Source organism: Sciurus vulgaris, assembly GCF_902686455.1.
Source record: "Sciurus vulgaris genome assembly, chromosome: Y".
In the NCBI taxonomy this organism is placed as follows: domain Eukaryota; kingdom Metazoa; phylum Chordata; class Mammalia; order Rodentia; family Sciuridae; genus Sciurus; species Sciurus vulgaris.
The window spans coordinates 225,291-248,196 of NC_136481.1; the positions used below are offsets into that span (position 1 = coordinate 225,291).

General features: G+C 33.3%; 1 protein-coding gene across 7 annotated transcripts in view; it reads right to left on the minus strand.

Annotated features, from left to right (window-relative positions):
- LOC306652047 (lysine-specific demethylase 6A) overlaps window positions 1–22,906 on the minus strand; it is a 202,658-nt gene that overhangs the window by 170,995 nt on the left and 8,757 nt on the right. For 6 of the 7 annotated variants that reach the window (XM_079125113.1, XM_079125118.1, XM_079125115.1 and 3 more), the window contains exon 3: window positions 10,890–10,998. The exons of the other annotated variant lie outside the window; for it this stretch is intronic. In XM_079125113.1, the coding sequence (XP_078981239.1) occupies window positions 10,890–10,998 (109 nt within the window). The remainder of the gene's footprint in view (window positions 1–10,889; window positions 10,999–22,906) is intronic. 7 annotated transcript variants of the gene reach the window in all.

A 22,906-nucleotide genomic window follows, 5' to 3' on the forward strand; every position in this document is an offset into this window, starting at 1 on the left:
TTTCCTGCTTAAAAATTTCCTTCTAAAAGTCAATTTTGTGTTGATATTCAGTTTTTCAAATGTAAACAATATCCAGTCATTCATAAGTGACAACAGGGGAATATTAAACCCTTATCTGAGGTACAGTTTGCAAATTTTTTTCTTCCATTGTGTAGGTTGTCTCTTCAAGTTGTTTCCTTTGTGTAAAGAATTTTTAGTGTGATATATTCTCATTTGATCATTTTGCTTTTGTTGCTTTGCTTCTCAGTTTAACTAAAAAATCCATGCCTTATCTAATGACCTTAAGTATTCCCTTGGTTTTCTTTTAGTAGTTTCATAATTTTAGGTCTTACATTTAAGACCGTAATCCAAAGTATGTGATTTTTAATTTTGCATGTGCAGTATGGTCAGTAGAACTAAGAGGACTTAGGCAAGCATTTTAGGGTTGTTTTTTTTTTTTTTCCCGTGCTGTGTAGGGGGAATTTTTTTAATCTTAGTCATATTAAGTCTTCAGTCCATGTATTAAGGAGCTATTTCTAATATTCCCAGTAAAACTCTGGATTCTTCTGAAGCAAAAGAAAAAGGATTTATTTTGACTGGGCTGGGGAAGCAGAGAGCAAACAGTTCTGCAGTCTCCAACATCTGCGTGGGGGATTGAATGCCGCTTAAAATCTGGAAAACCACACAGAAAGGGGGTAAGGGAGGTGGTGTTTACAACCCTAAGTTTCTCAGAAGTTATCAGTACAAGGGCTGGGGTTGCAACTCAGTGGTAGAGTTAGTGGTATTTGCCTAGCAAGTGTGAGTTACTGAGTTCAGTTCTTAGCACCACATATAAATAAATAAAATAAATGATGTTGTGACTCAATGGTAGAGCAATTGCCTAGTATGTGTGGGGCACTGGGTTCAATTCTCAGCACCACATATAAATAAATAAACATCCATCAACAAATAAAAATGTAGATAAAATTTTTTTAAATGGGTAAAAGTCCTCAATAGACATTTCTCAAAAAAAGACACGTAAACATTCACCAAGTATATGAAAACAAAGCTTAACATTACTAATCATCGGGGAAATGCAAATGAAATTCACAATGAGATATCACCTCACTCCTGTTAGAATATATGTTTATCAACAGACAAAAGACAACAAGTGAAGATACTGTGGGTGAGAATGTAAATTAAAACAGCCATTAAGGTAAATGATATGGAGGTTCTTGAAAATATTAAAAACAGAACTATTGTATCATATGGCAATCACACTGCTAGGTATATACACAAAGGAAAAAATCAGTTCGTTGAAAAGACACTCATATTCATTCAGCACAAGTCATAAAAGTCAATATTTAGGATAGACCTATAAACATATATAGTAAAGAAAATGTGAAATTATACACAAGAGAATACTATTCAGCCACAACAAAGAAGGAAATCATGTCAATGTGACAAGAAGAAAGAGCATGGAGGAGTATCATAAAAGATAGAGCATGCACAAAAAATACTGCATGAACCCACTCATGTATGTAATATAGTTGAGAATAGTGGTGCACGCCTGTAATCCCAGCAACTCGGGAGGCTAAGGCAAAAGGCTAAGGATCAAGAGTTCAAAGCCAATCTCAGCAAAAGCCAGGTTCTAAGCAACTCTGTGAGACCCCGTCTCTAAATAAAGTACAAAATAGGGCTGGGGACTTCGTGGATGACTATCCCTGAGTTCAAACCCCGGTCCCCCAAAATAATGTAGTAAAAAAAGCTGATCTCATAGAAGTAGAGAACACACAATACACACAAGTATGAAAATATATTGCATCCTGTAACTTGGTAAAATTATTATGTGTCAATTAAAATTGTAAAACTTTTTCCAGAGTTGTTTCATGAACTCAGCACCCAATAAACCTTTTAGTTGGAGTTTTATATACACAAGTCAATTCTATAAACCTTAATGAAAATGGAAAGATACTAAATTAAAGTCTTCTTTTTCTTCTACAAAACCAGAATAAAAATTGGAAGACTGATTTTGGAGATTACACTAATCAAGACAGGATCCAATGGAATAGATGTATGGATCAAATAACAAAGGATAATATAGAAACAGAGAACACATTTTTATGGTTAACTGATATTCAAAAGGTGAAAAGACAATTCAGTGAAGAAACAAGAATTCAATTAGGAAAGTCTCATATTTAGTCAAAATAAAAAATACAAACTTAGTTTTGAACATTGATTCAGGTATATACCAGTTACCCAGTCAGAAGGCTGAGGCATAAGCCCAGGAGTTCAAGGCCAGCCTGAACAATACAAACAGAGCCCACTTAGGGTTGCAGGGAAGTCAAAAACCAAAAAATAAAAACAGCTGACTAAACCCAAAGAGAATATACTAACAAAGTCCACGTGAGACTCATCATACTTAAATGTCTACAAGGCAACATAATTGACATTAGTTTTTAGACCAAAAAACACTGTGGGGAAAACAACTAAACTAGCAGCCAACCATCTTGATCTTCACTGACATGATGACATAAGTACCCCACATGGTTTTCTCTGCAAAGTTTCACAGTATACCAGAAATACACAAAACTATTTAAATGGTATGTGGAGCTTTACTACCTCGTTTCAGATCAAGATGTGTATACACCAAATACATTCCAGCTTTGATGAAATAGCTTTTGTTCTGACCATTATTTAAGTTCCCTTCTTCTGATCCAAACTGCCAGGATCCATTGCTATTGCTGCTACCAAGGACAATGCTTCTATCCGTAATCCCCTAATAAACTGAAGTCTATGCAAATCTAAATCTATCTGCCTTTCTTTAGCCTCACAGCATCTTGTAGCCAGTTCTCATATGCTAGGACCATTTTTTTCCTGGGATAAGCATCATCAATTTCATAACATTTTTTTCTAAAAGGCTGTGGTATATTTGCAAAATAGCCAAATTCTGGACAATAATAAAAATCTCTATAAATTTAAAAGAACTTAAATCATACAAACATGATCTCTGACCATCATGAAATCAAACCAGAAATACGTAAAATTTAAGGAAACTTCTAACCATTTTAAAATGAAACAAAACACATCTAAATAATCCACATGCTAAAGAATAAGTCTATAGGAAACAAAAATAGACTAATAAATATGTCAAGTAAGAAAAATAGTAAAAAAATATATTTTTGTTTAATTATTTTTTTAATCTAAGGCTTCAGAGGCTGAGGTTGTGGCTCACTGGTAGAACATTTGCCTAATATGTGCAAGGCACTAGGTTTCATCCTCAGCACCACATATAAGTAAATGAATCATCAACTAAAATAATTTTTTTTTAAAAAGTCAAAGGTTCCAATTGGCTATTTCTACTTAGTAAATAAGCAGCAATTCATTTCATAAAGAGCTCTCTCTTATAGAATTCTGTGGTAGTACTGCACAAAGAAACTTATGTCCTGAGACAATTAGAAGTTAAGATAATACATGAAATATATTCACAATAAAAGGAAAACCAATCATTCTGATTATGGAGAGCAAAATGTTTAATAATCTGTTCTTCCCTCCATTCACCAAAGTATTTTCTGATTCACTGTTAGTATCATCATATTATACACAGTCATTCAGACTCATTACATCATAGTAACATATCATAGATATTCTCATACATATTCCATCCTTGGTATTTTTTTTGCCTCCCTTGTTGAAATTCATAACTTGTTGAAATTCATAATTACCCTTCTTTCGGACTATTACTTTCACAGCTAATTACTCAACTAATATACCATTGCCTAACTTAGTTCTTCAAAATATAGCTGAGATCATAACTCAACTTCCCCCAAAATATTCAATAATTTTTCACTGGGTGTAAAATTATATTAATTTTGTATTTCTGGTTGTGAAAATCCTACTTCACCTCTAAAGTGTAATGCAAAAAGTCATTTCTCTGTAGCTTTTACGGATTCGTAAACTTTGTGGTATTTTCCCCCCCAAATGCATACATAATTCATTTGCTACATTTCTTCTTCTTTTTGGGGAGGTAGGGAGCAGGGGTTGGGGGTACTAAGAATTGAACTCATGAATACAGGGGCACTCAACTACTGAGCCACATACCCAGCCCTATTTTGTATTTTATTTAGAAACAGGGTCTCACTGGGTTTCTTAGCACCTGGCTGTTGCTGAGGCTGACTTTCAACTCTATCCTCCTGCCTCAGCCTCCTGAGCCACTGGATTATAGGTGTGTGCCAGAGCCCAGTAGGCTTCTTTTAATTGTTATTTTTTAGGTAGTATTTTTTGCTTAAATGCCTTATCATTTTTTCCACAAAGAAGTACAAAAGTGGGCAGGGGTTGTGGCTCAGTGGTAGAGTGCTCACCTGACACTCGTAAGGCCCTGGGTTCAATCCTCAGCACCACATGAAAATAAAATAAATTTTAAAAAAAAGTACAAAAGGATATAACTGGGTCTTAAATTTAATAGTACATGTTTAGTACTTACATAATAACATAACAAACAATGTGCAAATATCCATATAATAAAATACTATATCAGTTGATAGAAATGAATTAACAAATCACATAAAAGTTGTTACTAAACAAGCCTGTCTGGAAAGTAAATAAATTCCATGTATATGGCATTCTCGATGAGACAAAGCCATACAGACTGCAAGGAGATGGATGTTTGCCAAAGGTTCAAAGGAAGGGAAGATAGGTAATGGGTGATATACAAGGATCATTAGGGTGGTGAAATTATTCTGATAGTATAATGACAGACACAGCAGTGTACATTTACAGAAACCCTTAGAACTTTGTCAGAAAAGCAGAACTTAATTTATGCTAATTTTTTAAAGATATAACTGAGTTAGTTAAAATTTACAGAAGGCAAAATAATTTCATTTTATTATAAATGTATAATACAAGTTCACTGAGCTGAATGTGGTGGTCTATACTTGTAATGACAACTACTTAGGAGGCTATGTAGGAGAAATGCCAGTTAGAGGGCAGCCTGGGCAATTTAGTGAGACCCCATCACAAAAGAAAAAATAAATAGGGCTGGGAATATACCTCAGTGGTAGAGCACCATTGGGATAAATTCCAATACTACAAAAAAAAATTATTTTAAATGGTTGGAGAAAAAGTACTTACCTGAATAACAAAATTAATGCAGTTTATAAGACTAAAAATCAAAGGGTCTGTAATAAGAAAGAAACTGTGATAAAGCTGCTTCTCACAGAAATATATGTTAACAATTCATATAGTGCTATACATTTACTGAAATTTAACAAAATTAAATAAATGAATAGCAGTGGTGGGAGCCAGTTTTCTTAGTACTGAAGTAAGAGGTTAGAAATAAGCAATTGAGAAGAATAATATTTTTTTTATTAAGAAATTGTAACCCAGTGTGGTGGCTCACACTTGTAATCACAGCAGCTTCGGAGGTTAAGGCAGGAGAATCCTAGGTTCACACAAGACTAGGTAATTTAGCCAGGCCCTACATAACAATGAGACCTTGTCTCTAAATAAAAATATAAAAAGAGAAGTATCTTTGGGTTCAAACCCGCACACCAAACCAAACCAAACAAAACAAAACAAAAAAACTCATATTTACCCCAATAAGAGATGGTTACCCATAAAAATATTACAAGGTATGTATATAAATGTCAACATTTATAAGAATGTATACAACATGTGGGTTGATATATACACAAGTATTTCCTTTTTCTGTCCTGAAAGCCTAGAAAAAACAAATACTTACTAACAAGAATACCTAGGATTCAGATTATGGTTTTTTCTAAAATTTTCTCAAAAACAAGAACTGCAGTTCCTTGAAGAAATGGCTGATTCTAATTTTGGGCAGGAATTACCCAACGAGTCATAAAAGCATTTTGGAGTACACACCCCAAAAAAAGGCTCAAAACCCCTCAGTGATTACAAAAGGACAGAAGACAACTGAAACAACTTCTCGTGGTCAAAGACAGAACAATTTCATCAAGAAAATCCTATAATATATAAGGATTATAACTCCAAATGATTATCCATAAATTTCCACTGACTAAAGAATAAATAATTGGAGGAGAAAAGGCCCATTTCTGATGTAGAAAAATTCCAAATAGTGTATGCAGATATTCTGCCTTCAAAGAGGCAGAGCATCAGCTCCCTTGTGGCTGTATTATTCCTCAAAAACACAGTAAGGAAAAAAGGAAAAATGAATAATTTTACAATTGAAAAACGTGACAAACTCCAACTCAGCCAGTAATTAAGGTTAACACAAACACTGGTAAGTCACACTGACAGCACACAGCTCTAACATGAAGTGATGAAATTACAATTTACCTGTACGATTTCCCCCCTAAAAACTCCTAATCCCAGATCAATCATGAAAAAACCATCAGATGATCTCAAATAAGGGACACTCCACAAAATACCTAATCAGCACTGCTCAAAATTATGAACATCATCAAAAGTAAGGGAACTTTAAGAGAATGTCAACAGCCAAGAAGAGCATAAATAAACATGACAATGAAATGTAATTAGTTATCCTGGATGGGATTCTGGAGTAGAAAAAGAATAATATGTAAAAATAAAGGAAAATATGAATATAGAGGCTTCAGTTAATAATATATCAATACAGTTTCATAATACTGTGAGTGAATTCTCCTGATGTTAAGATGCTAATAAGGGGGCTGGGGAGATAGCTCAGTTGGTAGAGTGCTTGCCTTGCAAGCACAAGGCCCTGGGTTCAATCCCCAGCACCGCCAAAAAAAAAAAAAAAAAAAGGTGCTAATAAGGGAAAATGAGTATCTACTTTATAAAAACTAAAAAACCTGATAAAATAAAATCAGTGTACATTTAACCATACATACATGAAGTAAAAGTATTATGATACTGATTAATTAAAAGATGCTCCTAGATAAAGTCACCAAGAGGTTACTGTGGTAAGACTCTATTTTCAATCAACAGTTAAAAATTCGTAACTCATGATTTATCAAAAGATTTCAAGCTTTTTAACATCTAAGGCATCATGTCATAAACTTAAGCTTATCTATTATCTTTTAATTCAATTATACAAAGTCTCAAGAATACATGCTACTCCATCAGTCCTGGCACCTTTTCAGAAAAATCTCAACATATTTTATGTCTCCTAAATAACCTAGCCAGTATGGTAATAATGATGAACACTCAAAGCTTTAGTTTTATTAATCCTTGAAACCAATTTTGAGTTTTATATAACTTTCTGCTTTTTTTTTAAAATATATTTTTAGATGTTGATGGACCTTTATTTTATTATTTATACGTGGTGCTGAGAATGGAAACCAGTGCTTCCACATGCTAGGCAAGCAATCTACCACTGAGCCACAACCCCAGTTTCAACTTTTCTGCTTTTTAAAAATACTTCTCTTTTACTTCTATTTTGGTTTGTTATAAGCTTACATCCCTACTTTCATTAAAAGTATCACAATGGGGGGGAAATATCCCAGTGTACCTAAAATTAACTTTCTGCAAAACCACACATTAAACTTGTGTGCTAGAAACAGATTAAAAAAATAATACTTCTTAATTATTAAAATTATTGTAAAAATAAGCAATGTATTTATAAAGAGCAATTCTGAAAAAATAAATTCAAAAGAAAATCATCAAAATCAGATAATGTAAGTATTACTAAAATAGTCTAAAGGTTCTATTCCCTCATTGTATTTTGATCTTTTAAAAAGTAGAAAAAAAGAAAACAATTAAAAAGAAATTGAGGAAGGCACTATACATAGAGTTATCTGTTCTTCAAGCTCAAAATCTTACCATGTCTTTTTTCAAATAAGGAAAATTGGGAATATTTTGGCCAAACTATAAAATTTCAGAGATACAGGGAATAAATTCAAGAAATCTATACGACATAGTGATGAATATGATAATTACAATCATATTACTTTCTTGGAAACTGATAAGAGAGTAGACTTTAAGGATTCTCAAACTCACCACATAAAAAAACTGTAAAATATGTAGTTGATGTAAATGTTAATTAGTTTGATTTAGCAATTTCACAACATATATGTAACCAAAATCTTTCCAGAGAACAGTTCCACATTATGTATTAAAAAGCTGATACAAATATTAGATACAATGCCAGTAGCACTTGAAGATATGAAAATAATTATGCATATGAGGAAAAACTTAGCTAGGTATGTCAATATGGTGATCTTAACAGCATACAGACAGGTAAAAAGATAATCAAAATGCTCAATTAATGCTTTGCATAAATAATAGGATAATATATACAGGAATTATAAATGTAGACTCTAAATATGAAGCATTTTTTAACATAAAAAGATTATTATGTGGGGTTGGGGAGATAGCTCAGACAATAGAGTGCTTGCCTTGTAAGCACAAGGCCCTAGTTCAATCCCCAGCACCAAAAAAAAAAAAAAAAAAAAATTATACTCCAGGCTGGGTCTGGAGCTCAGTGGTAGAGCCCTTGCCTCAAGGCACTGAGTTCGATTCCCAGCACCACATAAATAAATACATTGTGTTCACCCACAACTAAAAAAAAAAAAAAAAAAAGCTCCAATGAGTCTTTTTTTTTTTTGAGTCTTTTTTTTTTTTTTTAGTTGTTGATGAACCTTTTTTTAATTTATTTATATGTGATACTGAGGATCAAACCCAGGGCCTCACATAAGCTAAGCATGCACTCTACCAAGAAGCCAAGAACCCAGCCTCTCCAAGGAATCTTTAAAAAAGAACTTATAAAACAGCAGTAGAAACAAAGTAAACTCCAATTTTTATTGCAGAAAAATTTTATACTGCAGAATAGTCTTGTAGGATTTTTACCAAAATGCTTGCTCTCCTATCATGTTTGAGACCCTGGGCTCAGTCCTTAGCATCACATAAAAATAAAATAAAATAAAGGAATTGTGTTCACCTACAACTAAGAAATACATAAAAAAAAAAAAAAAAAAAAAAAAAATCACAAAGCTCAATACAGGGAAATATAAATGTTACCAAAACATACAGCAAGAGCTCTCAGACTATTTAATTTTTTTTATTCCATATTTTGATTTCTTTTTAGCAATAAACATATTTGTGTTATGTTAAAATAAATGTGTTTTGGATTGAAAAATATAAGATCAATAATGTGAATGAGGGAACAAAAAACAATAGAAATGAAGTGATTTTGAAGTCAGATTAATTCAGTCTAAATCTGGTCTCACTATATTGACTATGTCATAAAGTTCCTAATTCTTCCTCACAAGTTCCAACCAAAATTAAAAGTAAGCTTTCTGTTGTTTAGCTTTGTCTTTTTTAATAAGATCTCACTCTGTTGCCCAGCCTGGGGTCAAACTCTCAATCCTTCTGCCTCAGCCTCCCCAGTTATCTGAGATTATAGGTGTACATCACTGTGACCCACTATTAGTAAGACTTTAGTAAAAAGTGATTGAAGACTGAAAAAATTATTCATTATGAGAAATCTGAAAACAGAATTCTAGAGAAATTCCTTGAGAAAGTAGACAGGGTCAAGACAGAATTAAGAATAATAATGATCTTAACATAGTATAAGCTTTCTAAAGGAAAATTTTAATTAGAAAATACTATTTAGCAAGGTTGAAAAAAAGAGCAATATAGCACAAGTTCATTCAAACTATCATCCTTCACCTTCATAATTCTTCATTTTCATGTTATTACTATATTATAGCAAATACTACAACCATTACTACTCAAAAGAAATACAGGATTAAATTCCTGTTAGTCTCTGCTACAATGATTTTATTACCAGATTAATATATAATCTTGTTTTATGTGTTTCTGGTTTTAAATTCTTACTAATGTAAATTATATATGCATACATACATAATGTTGATTCATTATCACTGAACTCTCATGGACAACAGAACCATAACTTAAGAAATTTAATATTACAAGGAATTTTCTCCATAAGGCACACCCTCTTTGGGTTTTGTTTCATTTTGTTTTCCATTTCTTGTTTCTTTTTTGGTTGTACCATAGAACTGTGATGGAAATATTAAGTTTTTTTCCTTATGTGGTACTCGTAATGGAATCCAGGAGCTTGAGCTTGCTACTATAGAGCTACATCCCTAGCCACAACTCTAATCCTATAATAGTCAATTTTTCTTCCCACAAACCACATTTGCTGACGTCCTAATATTACCAAAAAGATGTTTATTTCCATCAAAAAGTTATAAAATATTAAGCTAGGCATGGTGGTGCATGCCTGTAATCCCAGCAAGGGGTGGGGGGAGGGCAGTAGGATCACAAGTTCAAAGGCAGCCTCAGCAACTTAATGAGGCTCTAAGCAAGCCATGGACATGTCCCTAAATAAAATGCAAAATAGGGCTGAGTATATCTCAGTGGTTGAGCACCCCTAGATTCAATCCTTGGTACCAAAAAAACAAAAAAATTTATAAAACATCTCTGCTTATAAGATAGTTTTCTACGTTTGTTTACAAGAGATATTGGTATGAAAGAGAAAATGTCTGAAGTGGTTTTTTTCACTTCCTAAATGAACAATTGGTCAGGCACCATGATACACATTTTAATCCTAGCTACTCAGGAGGCTGAAAAAGGAGGATCACAAGTCAGTTTGGGCAACATAGAGACCCTACCTCAAAATTAAAAAAAAAAAAAAGAGCTGAGGATTTTGTTTCTTCCTACTGTGATAATAAAAAAATAAATTTTCATGCGGGCAAACAAAAAGACATGAAGCATATGATATTGAGTTTTGCTGAATCATCAGATTTATTTAAATTACCTTGAGTTACACAAAATTTTCACATTTCCGCCTACTCTACGTTTTCTTTCTCATTACTTAAGTTATGAGCTGCTTAGAACAAAGTAAAAAGACAGCAGGAAGTGGCCTTGGTTAAAACAACAAAACCATTACAATTACACAATGCAAGTATAAATCAAACAGAAAATGAAAGAGAAAAAAATAACATTACCTTTTGAATAATCTTCCAATAAGAGGTTGAAGTGACCTAACTGACAAAAGAAATCAGATTCCACTTTTCCTTCAGCTTTTAATATTAAAGATTCGTAGCAGTGAACAGCCTAGAAATGAAAAATATAAACATTTTAAAACAATAAAACCCTAGAAAGTATTCCCTTCCTAAAAGAAAGCATATATATTACAATTACTAAAGAAATCAACACAATCAATAAATTTCCATGTCATTTTCTTCCAAAAACATTGGATTCAATGTACAGAGTACTCCTGACAAGAAACAGCTTTTCCAGTATTGAAGCTAGAAGTCAAGATGTAATAAGTACCTTCCGATGTAACAAAATTGTCCAATAAAATAATTTGACACCTAAATACCTTTTTATAAAAGTTGCAAATCTAAATTGTTACTTAAGTCCTTCTTCATATAGCAAAACTACATTCAGACGCTGAGATAACTTTACTAAAAATTCAGTAGCCACTAGCAATATGTAATATTTCAAATATTTGAAATGTGGTGAATACAAATTGAAATGAACTATAAGTAAAATTTTATATAAATATTCCAAAGATTTCAAACAAAAATGACTCAATAATTTTGCTAATCATATTACAATATTTATAAAATTTTAAATTGCAAATATAACTCACATTTGTGATTTTCAAAGTCCTATTCTCAGAGTTGTTGTAGAGTAATAACAACTACCATTTGTATTCATCAACTATAATTTGGTAGAAACTTTATCACCTCCTGGAGTAACATAAATTTGTTTCTGTTTTAATACCTTTTTCTTTTCATTTATTTCAACTCCAACACACAAAGGTACACATTCTGTTATACTTTAACAGACAAAAGTAAAACTTAAAGAACCACATGTTCTCTGTTTAAATTCAAGAGTTTGGGCTGGGGATATAGCTCAGGTGGTAGAGTGCCTTGCCTCGCAAGCACAAGGCCCTGGGTTCAATCCCCAGCACCGCAAAAAATAAATAAATAAATAAATTTAAGAGTTTGCAAAAAGGAAAAAAAAAAAAGTATTTTATAAAATTTTTGTCAGTTTTTTAATATTTATATTACTTTTTCTTTTTCCTTTTTTTTTTTTCCTTATTGTTGATGTTATTGTTGTTGTAGGTGAACACAATACCTTTATTTTATTCTTGTGTGGCGCTGCAGATCCAACCCAGGGCCTCACATGTGCTAGATGAGTGCTCTACCACTGAGCCACAATCCCAGTCCCTTGTAAGTTATTTTTTTAAAAGTTAACCAAAATATAACAGTAAGATGATAAAATGGGTAAATATTTAATATTCAGATAAACATCATTAATTTTCAGTAAATCAAGAAATGATTTTGATGAAATATTTTGGTGGTTATATTTGAAAACATTCAATGAAATGAAGATCACACTAACATATAGGAAAAGTGTGCAGATACAGACACAAACCTTTAAAAAAGTTTAACCTCTCCCAACCTCCCTTAACACTCAAGTGATATAAAACAATTTCTAATCAGAAAATGCAGGTATATCCCAATAGCAAAAAAAAAAAAAACCTCTTAATTTCTTAAAGATTTTCCCCAAATTTCCAAGTAACTTTCACAAAACAAACAAATTTATCTTTAAAGGGACTATTAATATGGAAAATACATGGTTTCTTAAATCTGAGTATAAGAAACACACCAAGCTATGGTGCCTCTGAAAAGGCATCTAAGAAAAATTATCCCACAAGGAACTAAGATAATAATATCCCATTACTATCCAAATACTTCAGTTTCCTCAGAAGAGTCTACTGAGATAAGAAAATAGGTTGTAGGGTACAGCTCCCATATAAAATGCCTTCACGTTTTCCTCCTTTGAATAAAAAAGACATTTCAAATAAAGAGCAAAAAATATAAGTAACTAATACACCATAAATAATTACTCAGTAAGTTTAAAGACCCTCTGTGTCCTGGAAGACTCAACTATCCTTGTAGTAAAATTTAAATTAAAAAAAAAAAACTGAGCTAGGCTGGGGTTGTAGCTCAGTGGTAGAGTGCTTGCCTAGCATTGTCCTCAACACTACATAAAAACAAACAAATAAATAAAGGTGCAACTAAAAGAATAAAATTAAGTAAAAATTGTTTTAAAAAAGTATGGTGATGTGGGGGTCTGCAGGTCAGATAATCAGGAAGCTACGGTAGAAGGATCACTTGAGTCAAGTTTAAAGTCAGCTTGCACAACATTAGAGAGTACCCCATCACAAAAATATAAATTCCATTAAGACTGTTTTCAATCCCTTTTCACCTCTTATCTATCTACTTATATTTAGTACCAAAGCATATTTAGTACCAAATCACAATCATTGAAAATAGTTAAGAGGTTGAATTTACTTTTAAATAATTTAGACATATAAAATCTACTACGGTTGTTCTAACAAATGACACATCCTCAAGACTACATTAATCCTCTCTGTTCCTAGGCAGTTGTAGGGGAAGGCCTCAGAAATAAATGAGTGACAGTCTGAAATTTCACACATTTCAAGCAACCTTCTCTTTTCCCAAATTACCACAATTATACATTATTTACTAACAATATCCTAACAATACACTAACAATAACTAACAATATCCTTCCATGACAAATTCCTTAGATATATCAGAAATAAAAATAAAAACCACTGTTTTACAGAAATTTCTTTCAAGTAATCTCAAATTTTTCTTATCAGTCTTGGGTTATTAATAAATATTAAGTCCAATTCCTTTTTTTGCCCAAAACTCTAGAAGACAAAGTAATAACAAATAACTGTTATGGGTGAAACTCCATGTCATGTATGAAATGCTTCTCCCATGGGAACACCCACTTCTGTACCCATCAACAACACTTTTGGCAACTAAAATGGCAATCTTATATAATGTAAAATTGTTCTCTTTTTCATTCCTACTTTTCCTGGACAATGTACCCTGTCAAGTGAATGACTATCTAGATGTCAGTTAACCATTTTTTAACTTGTATCCGACTAAGGATGTTTTGACCCATTTCCCCTTCTGTTTATGATTTTAGATCTAAAGATGTTAAACTGTAGTTTTAAATTACAGCAAGAGCCACTTATGATTAATGTACCAACACGTTTTACTTATGAAGTAAAAACTCCTGCAATCCTACGCTGGGGGCTATCCTTCCAAGCGCCATTTTGGGTGTTGTGTGAGACAGTCAGCTGACTGGCTAATAAAGACTCTCAAATTTGGACTGCTCAGGGGTCATGAGTCAACATAACAAAGACTAAAATGAATGCAAGTCTTTTCTTGGTAGGATAAAGAAAGAACAGTTAAGGGATTAGTTAAAAAAACTATGCAAGATAGGCACTGTAGCACAATCCTATAATCCCTGCAACTCAGGAAGCTGAGCCAAGGTTCACAACTTGGAAGGCAGCCTCAGCAACTTGGTAAGACCCTAAACAACTTAGCAAGACCACATCTCAAAGTAAAAGCTAAAAAAAAAAAGGTTGTGGATACAGCTCAGTGGTAAACTACCCCTGGGTTTAAAAAAAAAGTGTTTGGGGATATAGCTCAGTGGTTTTGGGAGTTGACCCACAGGAACACAATAAACAAAACAAAACAAATTTATGCAAAAGAAAAAAAAAAACAGGGGAGAAAGATGTAATAATAGAGTAAAAAGACACAAGACTCTTCTATGCCTTAAAAAAAAAAATGTTCAACTGTACTTATACAAGAAAAGCAAATTCTAAGAGACAAAAAATGGCCTGTTTCTAATAACAAAACTAACAGAAATAAGAGGTAATTATGATTACTCTCACCTATTCTTACTGAGGATGTTGTAGGACAGATGAGGTTGGACACCTGAGGAATTGGTAGGAAACAGATTTATTACCTGCAGCAATCCAAATAGCTATAGCCTAAAAATTTCTGGACCATGAGCCTGGAAATTCTTTGAACTTTATACCCACAATGGGAGGAAGGGGTTGAAGGTTTACATAAAAAGTGCTTTTGTTCCAATTTTTTAGACTAGACAAAGGTTTCACCACTCTTTACCACAGAAAGCAGAAGTACACCATTAAGTTAGGGGACAAATTTAGTTTATGCAAGACAGTGTAACTTAGCCCTCACAATGTGTTCTTTGCAGAATTTTTTGCTCATATTCTGTTTTTAAGAACAATTATGCTGAGGGTATCTGGAGAAGTTTAATTAAAAATCTTCCTTGGAGGTGGGGGCCTCACTACAAGGACACAAATTGATACAAATGTGAAATAAAGCAAGGCAATGCACACATCTCTTGGCTTCCTTACTGCACTCAAATGATTTTCATGTATCAAATTCTGTTTAAGAAAATTCTTTAAAGAGAAATATAAAAACTGTAAGGTTTCTCAAAGACTATTTAAACTGAATACTATTTTAAACTTAATATAAGAAGAATACTATATAACCTTTAAGAAGAAAAAGGAACACCTCTCCATGTAGTAATAGAAGGTTCTCAAAGACACTAATAAGATAGGAAAGTGAACATGATTTCATACTAGTTTTAAACTTTTAAAAATCTCTTTTAGGGGCTGCGGAGATAGCTCAGTCAGTAGAGCGCTTGCCTTGTAAGCACAAGGCCAGGGTTCGATCCCCAGCACCCCCCCCCCAAAAAAAAAATCTCTTTTAAAAACAAAGGTGTCAACGTTGGGGTTGTGGCTCAGTGATAGAGCACTTTCTTCAGATTCATGGGATATTGGGTTTGATCCTCATCACCACATAAATAAATAAAATTAATAAAATAAAGGTTATGTCCATCTACAACTAAAAAATATTAATAAAAAATAAATTTTAAAAAGGCGTAAAACAAATTACAACAAATTTTTTAAATTAATTAAAAAAAAAAAAAAAGCTAACTGGGATTATAGGCATGCACCACTGTGCCTAGCTAATTTTTTTTTCTTGGAGACAGCATCTCACTAAGTAGCTGAGGGTCTCACAGAGTTGTTGAGGCTAGCCACAAACTTGCAATTCCCTCCTACCTCAGCCTCCCAAATTGTTGAGATGAGAGGCATGCACCATTACACCTAGCAAAAATGAAGTTTTAAATGTGATGTAATTTTCGAGAGTCACAAAGTATTCATTTGCTTTTGTTTCCCCAAATTTCACAATGTAAAATTTTAACAACCAAAATGAATAAAACCTAACAGAAAAATAAACACTTTAAAAGCAAAAAAAAATTTTTAAACAGTCTAACCAGGCACAGTGGCACACAAACCTATAATCCCAGCAGCTCAGGAGGCTGATACACAAGAATCGTAAGTTCAAAGTCAACCTCAGCAATTTACTGAGACTCTGAGCAACTCAGCAAGACCCTGTCTCTAAATAAAATACCAAAAAAAAAAAAAAAAAAACCCAGCTGGGGATGTGGTTTGGTGGTTAAGCACCCCTCAGTTCCATCCCTGGTACCAAAAAAAACAAAACGAAACGAAGATTATCCAGGGACCATGTGGCATGCTTATAATCCTCAGGAAATCAGGAGGCTGAGGCAGGGAATCACCAGTTCAAGGACAGTTTCACTAATCAACCAAGATCTTGACCAAAATAAAATGACCGTTTTTTGGGGGTTTTTTTGTTTTTGTTTTTTGGTTTTTTTTAATTTTTGACAGGGTTTTGGTAGATAGCTCCTTTTTATTTTTATTCGGCATGCTGTCTGGGAATGTAGCTCAATGGTAAAATACCCCTGGGTTCCATCCATATCCTATACCCAGAAAAAAACTTTTCAGGCAAACAAATGTTGAAGGATGCATTACAAACAAACACGCCCTGAAACATATATTGAGGAGTCCTCCTCTTCACTCATACACACTGAAGGTGAGACCAGGTGACCTGGACCCAATTCAATTCCCAGTACTACAAAAATATGAAAAACCAAAACAAAAATCCAACCCTGAACAAGGAATGAAACACACTGGCACCGTGGCGCACTTGTAATTACAGATACTCAGGAGGCTGAGACAGGAGGACTGAGAATTCAAAACCAGTCTCAGCAAAAGTGAGGCACTAAGCAGCTCAGTGAGACCCTATCTCTATATAAAATACAAAATAGGGCTGGGAATGTGGCTCAGGGGTTGAGTGTCCCTGAATTCAATCCCTATAGCTACCCCCCAAAAACGAGTAACTCTATAAATGTAAATATTGTCCTTATTATCTAAATTTCCTAAAAAAAAAAAAGGCTGGAGCTGAGGTTCAGTGATGAAGCGCACACTTAGCACACATAGGCTAGGCCCTGGATTCAATCCCTAGCACCAAAACAAAACAAACAAAAATGGTAAAAGGTTTTTTAAAACAAATTAAAACATTTATGACAAATATAAAATAAAATGCATAAGATCAATAACCAAAAGACAGAAAGATATGGAAGTACACTAATGAAAGAGTCTTATACTAACAAAGTGACAAAAGACTACCTATTAAATGAAAAATCCTCCTGGGGAGATAGCTCAGTAGGTAGAGTGCTTGAAGGCCCTGGATTCAATCACCAGCACAAAAAAAAAAAAAAAAAAAAAAAAGAAAAGAAAAGAAAAAAGAAAGAAAGGAAGATCCTCCTAAAGTTCAACTACTGGGCTGGGGCTGTCACTCAGTGGTAGAGTACTTGACTTGCCTAGCATGTGTGAGACACTGGGTTTGATTCTCAGCATCACATATAAATAAATAAAGGTTCATTAACAACTAAAAAAAATTCTAAAAAAAGGGATCAACTACTGCTCAAGCACTGTATCTGAGTATGTAATATAAAATTATATCTATTAATCAAATACTAACAAAATACAAAAAGCTACCCAGACCAGGAAAGAAACAAATTTAAAACATAAAAATACTAAATCCATAAGAAAGCAGAAAAATAAAAAAGGAGAAAGAGAACAAGTATAAAATAAACAGTAAGGCAACTAAAAGATCACTGTGTCAATAATCACATCAAATGTAACTATCAGCAGGCTACAGTGGTGACTCCTGTGATCCCATCAGCTCAGGCTAGTGAGGCAGAAGAAACACAAGTGCCAGGCTAGCCTAAGCAACCCTGGGTTAAATTCTCAGTACAAAAAAAAAAAAAAAAAAAGGCACTATATTAAAGCACAAACTATCCAAATTTTTAATAAACACGTAATTAGAGAGGATGGCGATCTCCACAGAGTTAAAAGTTCCTCATAATTTTCTCTTGTTGGAAGAACTTGAAGGACAAAAAGGAGTAAGTGATGACATGAGTATTAGCTGGGGACTTGAAGATGAGGAAGATTATTATGAAAACAGAATATATAGCCTGAAAGTAGTATGTGGACCTAAATACTCTTATCAGTTAAGAGTAATTAACTGATGAATGGAATAAATAATTCCAGCAGAATGGTGGATGCAAGGAGCATACCAGTGTTAGCAAAATGGCAAAATTCATATAGCATTTAAGTTGTATCTCAAAAGCTAAGATGTAACACTACAAAAATGATATCTGTTCTTTTAGGGTTCAATCCCAATCACTAAAAAAAAGGGGGAAAAAGTAAAAGCAAAGTATTGAGGATTATCTATTTTAATATTAAAGTTAATTTCAGAACAAAAACATACAACCACGATGACAACAATTTAGTAATGCTAAAAAGATCAAAATTTTAAATAAATAAATAAAAACCTTAACTATCCAAATACATGAAACAAAAGGTGACAGAATGGGGAGATGAAAAGAACTAACAATTATATGGTCCCTTTCTCAATGATTGACAGAAAGGGATTTTTAAAAAGAAAAGATTGTGAAAGACTTAAAAGACACAATCCACTTTATAAAATTCACAAACAGTAAAAAAAAAAAAAAAATTCACACTTACCAAGTACTCTACCCAGTAAAAGTGATAAGTGATAAGTACCACTTAAATAAAAAATAGAAAAATCCCACAAAAATCTCAGTACATGTAAGGATAGTCAATTGACAGAAAGTAGATTCCTTTTTCTCTCTCTCTACAGCTCCAATAGCAGAATTTGGAGAATGTCAGAAATCAGCAGCTTTGCTGCCAGAGAAATTGATGAGATTCAGGAGGCCAGTAAAAACATCTATTTGTACACAGAAAATGTGACAAATTTTTTGGGAACGTAAAGTCCATAGCTCTACTAGCCTGATTTGCAGGCCCAATTTGGGCTGAGCAAACTAGTAAACTGATCAGATATGTTAGAGTTCATGGATATAAGAAAATAAGGTCAAGGTAACTATTCACTCCCTTCCTTATCTGGCTGAGAAACTGTGCATGTACAAAAGCACCTTAGTAAAGAAGGAAAACAAGAAATATGGTTAAGAAGCATGGAGGGTTTTTTCAGTTTTTTGGTTTTGTTTTGTTCTGCTCTGTTCTGTTTTGTTTTGTTTTATTTTTTTTCAGGTTGTTGAAATGTTTTTTGTTTTTTTAAAAGTGAATACATGCATTGTGGAAACAGAAAAACACAAGCAAACAACAAAGTCACCAAGTCACAAGCTACTCAGGTGGACATATCTATCTACGTACTGCATATACCTACACAGCATTCCATTTTGTGTGAATAAGAATGTAGTGCAGGGGCTAGGGAGATAGCTCAGTCGGTAGAGTGCTGAGTTCGATCCCCAGCACTCCCCCCCAAAAAAAAAGAATGTAGTGCATATCATCTTTCCCACATATCATTAATAAGAACCAGTTTAATCTCACAAATCTATGGGAGTATTCTGATAATCAAGAATATACAACACCAACTTGACATGTTTAAAAAAAAAAAAAAAAAAAAAAACAGTTAATCCTGCCTTTCCCAGAAATGGCAATAGCTTCTAGACAGATATGTTATCACAGTTACAACTAAAATAACCTACTCCCAGCTGGAGTAAGGTAGCTCAGTAGTAGAGTGCCTAACACACGTAAGGCACTGGGTTCAATCCTAGCACCACATAAAAAATAAATAAATAAAGATAGTGTGTCCATATACAACTAAAAAATTGTTTTAAATAAATAAATAACATATTCCTTAATGGTCAATTTAAAATGAGACACAAAGCAATAGAATATACCAACAATAACATTTCTAAAAGAATTATCACATTTCTACTACTAAAGTTTTAGCAAGAAAGCATGTGCCCGGTAGTATTACTATACTACAACCAGAAGATGCACACACATCAATGGCTCACATCAAAACTTAAATTCTTAAGAACTTGATCCATCCTTCCCTGTGTGCTTCCTTCTGTCCCTCTGCTAACAGTTGCCCACAGGCATAACAATTTCATGTACAAGATGTCATAACAACAATAGTAAGATATTTATAAGTTATATAAAATAAGTAAGATATTTATAAGTTATATAAGATATTTATAAAATAATAAGAAATTTATTTATAATTCACTATCTCTACTTTTCATGTTACACTGTCACCTCAGGTCATCTACAAAGCTCAGAAGTTATGAGATAAAAGATGAACTTTGTGCACAATAAACACAAGTGCTTTACCAAAACTGCACATATGGATTTATCATCTAAAACGGTCTTCCAGATATGGAAGCACTAGCAAAGAGATCGTCCCCTCAACCTTCTTCCTCCACTTTAGCACTTCAGTGACTATTCAGGCCTACCCCTAACTCCAAGACGTATATTAACAGAGAAAGCTAGTTCTTCCTAAAAACTAACATCGGGATTATTTTGCTACTTCTAACACACTTTGGGGCATTCGGATATATCCTTCAATACCAAGCAGTATTAGCAAAATGCACATATAACAAATGGCTAGACAATCTAATCTAAGCAAAGAACATGAACTGAAATCTACAGGGTTTTTTTTTTGTTTTTTTTTTTTTTGGGGGGGGGGTGTTTGTTTGTTTTGTTTTTTTTGCAGTGCTGGGGATTGAACCCAGGGACTTGTGCTTGTAAAGTAAGCACTCTAACAACTGAGTTTAATTCCCAGTCCTAATCTATGAGTTTTAATAAGTATTCTATAAACCACACATTAGACCTGATGACAAAGAAAAAACACCTCATGGGTTTTCAGAATCTGAACAAAATTTTTATTCAAATCATAGGTTGAACTACGAAAACAATGAGATCATTCAGGAAAGTTACATGTGAAAAATCTAAGAATTTTTGTTTTCAATACTGAGCTAACAATCTTAAGACAAAATTTTACAGTTTAAGTTCAGGCAGCTAATGTCCTCCCTGCAAAGTTGCTAAAATATCTATCTAAAACATCTAACTCTCAACAAAAAAAAAAAAAAAAAAGGACTAAACCCACAAAATAAATAAATTAAATAAAATATAATCCATCACTTTTAGACCTAGGAACTAGAACAAAAACTTTGTAACTGATAGCAGAAACTATAGGATGATCAACACTCTAACATAAAAGAGCAGGCACAGACTTCCTCAGTTAGATTCCTAAAGCTCAGAAAATAAACCATAATAACCACAATCCTCAAATTCTTTCAAGGGATTGAAAAAGAAGACACATTTCCAAACTCATTCTATGAAGCAAGCATTAGATTTTTACCAAAACCAAGTCCAAAAAGAAAAAAATAAAAACTATATACATTCAATATCCCTGATTTATATTAATTTAAAAAATTCTTGGCAAAATATTAGCAAACTAAAGTCAATAGCATATCAATGAGATCACATAACAGATTTATCCTTTAATGTGAGAACAGTTTAAAACATGAACATCTACCAATTACTATACTACTTAAAAAAATGACAAATCCCATATTAATATTTAAACTAATACAGAAGAATCATTTGACAAAATTCAATACCCCATAGTTAATCCAATAATCAATGAAGAACTGAAAATTTTTCCTCGCTAAGAATCAAGGATGTTCAATGTCAACTGTAGTACTTCAAATTCTACCCAGAGTAATTAGTTAAGAAAAAGAAATAAAAGGCACTCAAATAATATAGAAGTGAAATTATCTGTTCATAGATGACATACTCTTATATGTACTAAAGTCCAAAATCCACCCAAAAAAAGCCTGTTAGAATTAATTTAGCAAAATTCTCAGCAGATAATCACGTGTTACCAGACACTACCAATGACCAATCTAAAACAGAAGGTAAGAAAACAAATCTAGGCGCTAGGGATGTAGCTCAGTGGTACAGCGACAGATCAATGCCCCCCCACACACATACACACACACACACACACACACACACACACACACACACGAAGAAAGAAAGAAAAATTCTATTTATTATAGCCAAAAAGATGAAATACTTGAGAACAAACTTAACCAAGGTGTGGAGGACTTGTATACTGAAAACCACAAAATACTACTAAAAGAAATCAAAGAAGACATCAATGAATGGAAAGACAGTCTATGCTTCTGTTTTGCTAAAATGTTCATAAAATCCACAGTGATCCAAAGATTTCAATGAAATCCCTATACATATTACAGTAGCACTTTAGAAGAAATAGTATACAATCTTAAGGAACTCAAAAACCAGACTCTTGAAAAATAAGAACCAAGTTAGAGGACTACCCATGCCATCATTTTGAAATATACTACCTAACAACAATGATTAATAATAATATGAGCTGGGCTCAGGGGCACACACCTGTAACCCAGAGGCTCTGGAGGCTGAAGCGGGAGTATCAGGAGTTCAAAGCCAGCCTCATCCACTACAAAGTGCTAGGCAACTCAGTGAGAGCCTGTCTCTAAATAAAATACAAAACAGGGCTGGGGACTGTTTGAATGCTCCGGAGTTCAACCCCTGGTACCATCCCCCAAAAATAAATTCATAATAATAATCATAACAATAATAATATGGTAGTTGGCAAAAGACAACTACAACAAAACAAAAAATAGAAATGAATCTTGCATGTGTGGCCATATTTTTTTCAACAACGGTACTAACAGTACATAATGGAAAATGAAGAGAATCTTCAACAACTCATATTGGAAAAAAACGCTATCTAAATGCCAAAGAAAGGGGGCTAGGATTGTGGCTCAATGGTAGAGTACTTGCCCAGCGTGTGTGAGGCACTGAGTTTGATTCTCAGCACCACATACAAATAAACACAGATTCAACA